Here is a 3,542-nt window from a genome sequence, read left to right on the forward strand (position 1 = left end):
TTGAAGTTAAAGTAGTGGTTTATGTGAGTTGATTGTTTCGAAACTATGTTGCACTCAATTTGTTCATTTGGAAGACAGTAATGAAGTTGTTGTGTTTATGCTGCATGGTTGATAGTTATCAAGTTGTTGTGAAACTTATCAAAGGATTGACGGTGAAGTCTGCACTTGAGGCTTCAAGTGCTAATGGTCATGTAGATAACTGGAAAACTCAGATACTCGTGTCTAACTTGAAATGATTTGTTTTTAGTATGCAAAACCCAATAAACTATAACATTGGTAGCGACGTGTTACTGATGAATTAGCATTGTTAGTCACATGTATCTGTTTTTGTTTATTGTAGTTGTATTATAATTTTCCTATATATGTGAAGGACTTTGTTTCTTAGTATGCTTATATGTTATTGCATTTCATGTCAAGAACACAAGTGTTTTTATGGATTGTTTGATTATGGTTTTGAAAAAAAAGAGGAAACAACCAACTCTGGAAAACCGAATTATAGTTTGGGAATGGCTCAAGTGTCATCCCCTTGGAACTCCTTATTTGTCTTACATAATAATCAGGGGCCTTTATTACAGATTAGAAAATTGGCTTTTTATTGAGACTCTCATTTTACTTCCTCTTTTTTTTATGTTCTTTTTGCTCTTGTGGCATCATTCATTTTACTTCCTAACTTCTTAATCCTCTTAATTACCTTATTCTCCATATTTCTATCATTGCTTGTCGGGTTGTTACTTAATGATGCATTGCATGTTGGGTATGCCCTTTCAAGGCTATTCATATCAAAATTTGTGCCTTTGCCATGTTTCTTTGCTTAAACTCAAGTGTATCACTACTTCTATTCATGAGGGTCGAATAGATACCTTTAACTTTTTCATTGTGGCACAACTTGTGCAGTTACATATCATGTGTATCCGCTTGACCTTTTGACCTTTTAGTTTATCTTATTGTATTTGAGGAGTAACATGTCATGATGTCAATTAGAGTCAATTAGAGTAAGTGTTCCTTCCTTCTCTTCTAGATGTTTATTGATTGGTGCATAGTTATCAAAGACGCACCTCAGGTGCAAAAGACGGTCTAGAGGTGCACACCTGAGTAAAGATGTTTCTTGCTATTAACTAAAATTAGATTCGATGTGGACTAAGGACCATGCTTACACAATAGGGTGCATATCCATGTTCTTTCTGAAGTTTTTCACTAATTTGTGCCAATTTGGGGATACTGCATTGTTTAATGACTTAATTGTGGACATATTTTGTGCATACTGAGCAACGAATGGGTAATACTTGTGGAACATCCCTCCTGATGCCCCCCAGCTGTGTAATAAGGCGATATTTGCTGACTTCCGTATACCATATAATAATTCTACTATTTTATGTAACCAAACAAACAAACAATGCCTTCAAATGAATTTAAGAATTTAAGAATCAAATGAATAATTGAATGCACATTAAAGACATGGATAAAAAAAAAACAGAGAGACATTTTATTCCTCCCAACACATTTGTTTTTTCTTTGCTTACTCATAAGCTGAATAAGGAAATGTGTACTGCCCAGTCGGTTGTTAATGAATGTATGATGATGATGAACCATGATAACCACCACCACCACCAGGTGGAGCCACCAAACTTGGCGCTGCTTCTGCTCTAAACCATCATGTGCCGCCTGCAATGTTTTTTTTAAACTTATTTGCATTGTTCAAATTGATCTTTACTTATGAACCCAAATGAACAAATTAGAATCCTACCATGTTGAGAAGCAGGAGGGTGAGTTTTGTTTGCACCAAGAGATGCAAGATTGCAATTTGCTCTTCTTCCATCAACGACTGGAGATGGGTTTTGACAAGCTCTGATGGCTGCATCAGGATCTTTGAATGTGACCTATAAAAAAAAGAAAGACCCAGTTTTTAAGAAACATAATGTAATATAATAGGAAGATAATGTGTTTTGAAAGGGGGGTTGGGGTTGCTTACAAAGCCATAACCCTTGGATCTCCCAGTGTTCTTATCTGTGATAACAACTGCTTCTAAAATATCCCCAAACTGCTCAAAATAACGTCTCATGGTGTCTCTCTGAGTCTCCCAAGCCAAACCACCCATAAATATTTTTGTAAATGTTGTGTCATTGTACTGCTGCTGCTGCCCCCCACCCATCATCTGAAATTGCCTTTGTTGAGACATAGACATACCCCCAAATAGAAGAAATTACACAAATAAAGCTAGAAAAAGAGCCGTTTTTTTTATGATGATCACATCTAACACTCGTGTGTTTATAATGATTTAGGGAAGTTGAAAAGGCATCTCCTTTGAGGAATGAAATAATGCCTTCTTAAATGAGCTGCTGTCTTCTTGGGACTGAGACAAACTCAACACTCCAGGAAGAAGAGTTCTTCCCTGTCCACTGAAGCAGGCCTCATATGGAATTGCAGAGAGAATACAAAACCAGCCAGCCTTTTCCCTAACAAAAACTTCAAAATACAAAACCAGCCAGACAGTCTTTTCCCTAACAATCCTCTCAATTTCCTTCTTTACCCTGCGTTCTTCTTTTCTACTTATGTGCATTGACTTTCATTTCTTTAGGCTCAGCTGCATTCTGATGTAGTATCTCGCCATTTTGAAGCCAGTTCTCTATTGAACTTGCTTGATTGGCTTGTTAATATAATTATCTGTAGTGAGGTATACCTGGATTGGTATGCTTGGTGCACGTGTGGGTGAATTCTACCTTTCAACATCATTTACCGAGGCCATCCTTTAATGTTCTTTATGTCTGTATCATGTCTTCTTAATATTTGAAAGAAAATGATATGGGTAGTACTTTGATGAATTTTGTTGAAGTATCTGTCGTGTCCATTAGGATCAGCAAGTTTATTAGGAAAGTGAATTTGGCACGACAGATAGAATTTTCTTGCATTTTTACTCATTATAACTGAGAAGTCAAAAGACGGGCTCTATTCAAGAGGTTCACACCTGAGTGCGCTTTTTTGAGCTTGGAGCCTTGCTAGAGGAGTGTCTAGGCGCAAATTTATAAGCTACACAATGTTTTTTCAGCTTCCAAGTTAAAAAAGGATGTTTTAATTTCAGTCCTTTTCTATTTATATGATGTATGGCTGATATTAGAGTAGAATAAAAAGAAATAAATAAGAAAGTAAAGAAGATTTTGGATGTTTAAATATGGCATTGCAAAGAAAAACACAAAAAAGCGCTCTTTCATTTTGAAGAGTTTTGAAATATTGCAAATTGAGACTTTAGTCTCAAAGAAAAGTTGGTTTGAGACTTTTAACTTTAGCCTTTATATTTAAAATTTATTATTATGAATCATGATTATGATTATGGAAGAGTTAATAGTTATTTTGGAATTTATAATTAAGTATTTGACTAGTTGCTGAATTTTATAAATTTTATTTCTAATTTTAGGATGTATATATTTATTTTCTGTTATTTCTTTTATTGCTTACTTCATATATTTAAGATAGATCTTTTCTGAATTTTATTTCTAATTTTATATAGGTTTAATAAATCCATAGCCTGCCAAATCTTGTCTGGAAAC

General features: G+C 34.8%; 1 protein-coding gene across 1 annotated transcript; it reads right to left on the reverse strand.

The window, feature by feature from the left end:
* Nucleotides 1-1,546: 1,546 nt before the first annotated feature.
* LOC136220955 (probable RNA-binding protein ARP1) lies at nucleotides 1,547-2,510 on the reverse strand. Its single transcript, XM_066008812.1, has 3 exons — nucleotides 1,970-2,510; nucleotides 1,745-1,877; nucleotides 1,547-1,662 (listed from the first exon to the last, which is right to left on the reverse strand). Exons 1-3 carry the CDS (start codon nucleotides 2,180-2,182, stop codon nucleotides 1,652-1,654), a joined length of 357 nt encoding a protein of 118 aa, XP_065864884.1. The 5' UTR covers nucleotides 2,183-2,510; the 3' UTR covers nucleotides 1,547-1,651.
* Between the last annotated feature and the right edge of the window lie 1,032 nt (nucleotides 2,511-3,542).

The sequence above is a fragment of the Euphorbia lathyris genome, chromosome 2 (assembly GCF_963576675.1).
Source record: "Euphorbia lathyris chromosome 2, ddEupLath1.1, whole genome shotgun sequence".
Classification (NCBI taxonomy): domain Eukaryota; kingdom Viridiplantae; phylum Streptophyta; class Magnoliopsida; order Malpighiales; family Euphorbiaceae; genus Euphorbia; species Euphorbia lathyris.

Excerpts from the sequence above, each read along its gene's own strand:
- LOC136220955 (XM_066008812.1), bottom strand. The coding sequence starts at position 2,182 with ATGTCTATGTCTCAACAAAGGCAATTTCAGATGATGGGTGGGGGGCAG. Across the intron at positions 1,878-1,969 it reads GATCCAAGGGTTATGGCTTT|GTCACATTCAAAGATCCTGA; the intron begins GTAAGCAACCCC and ends TTTTTTTTATAG.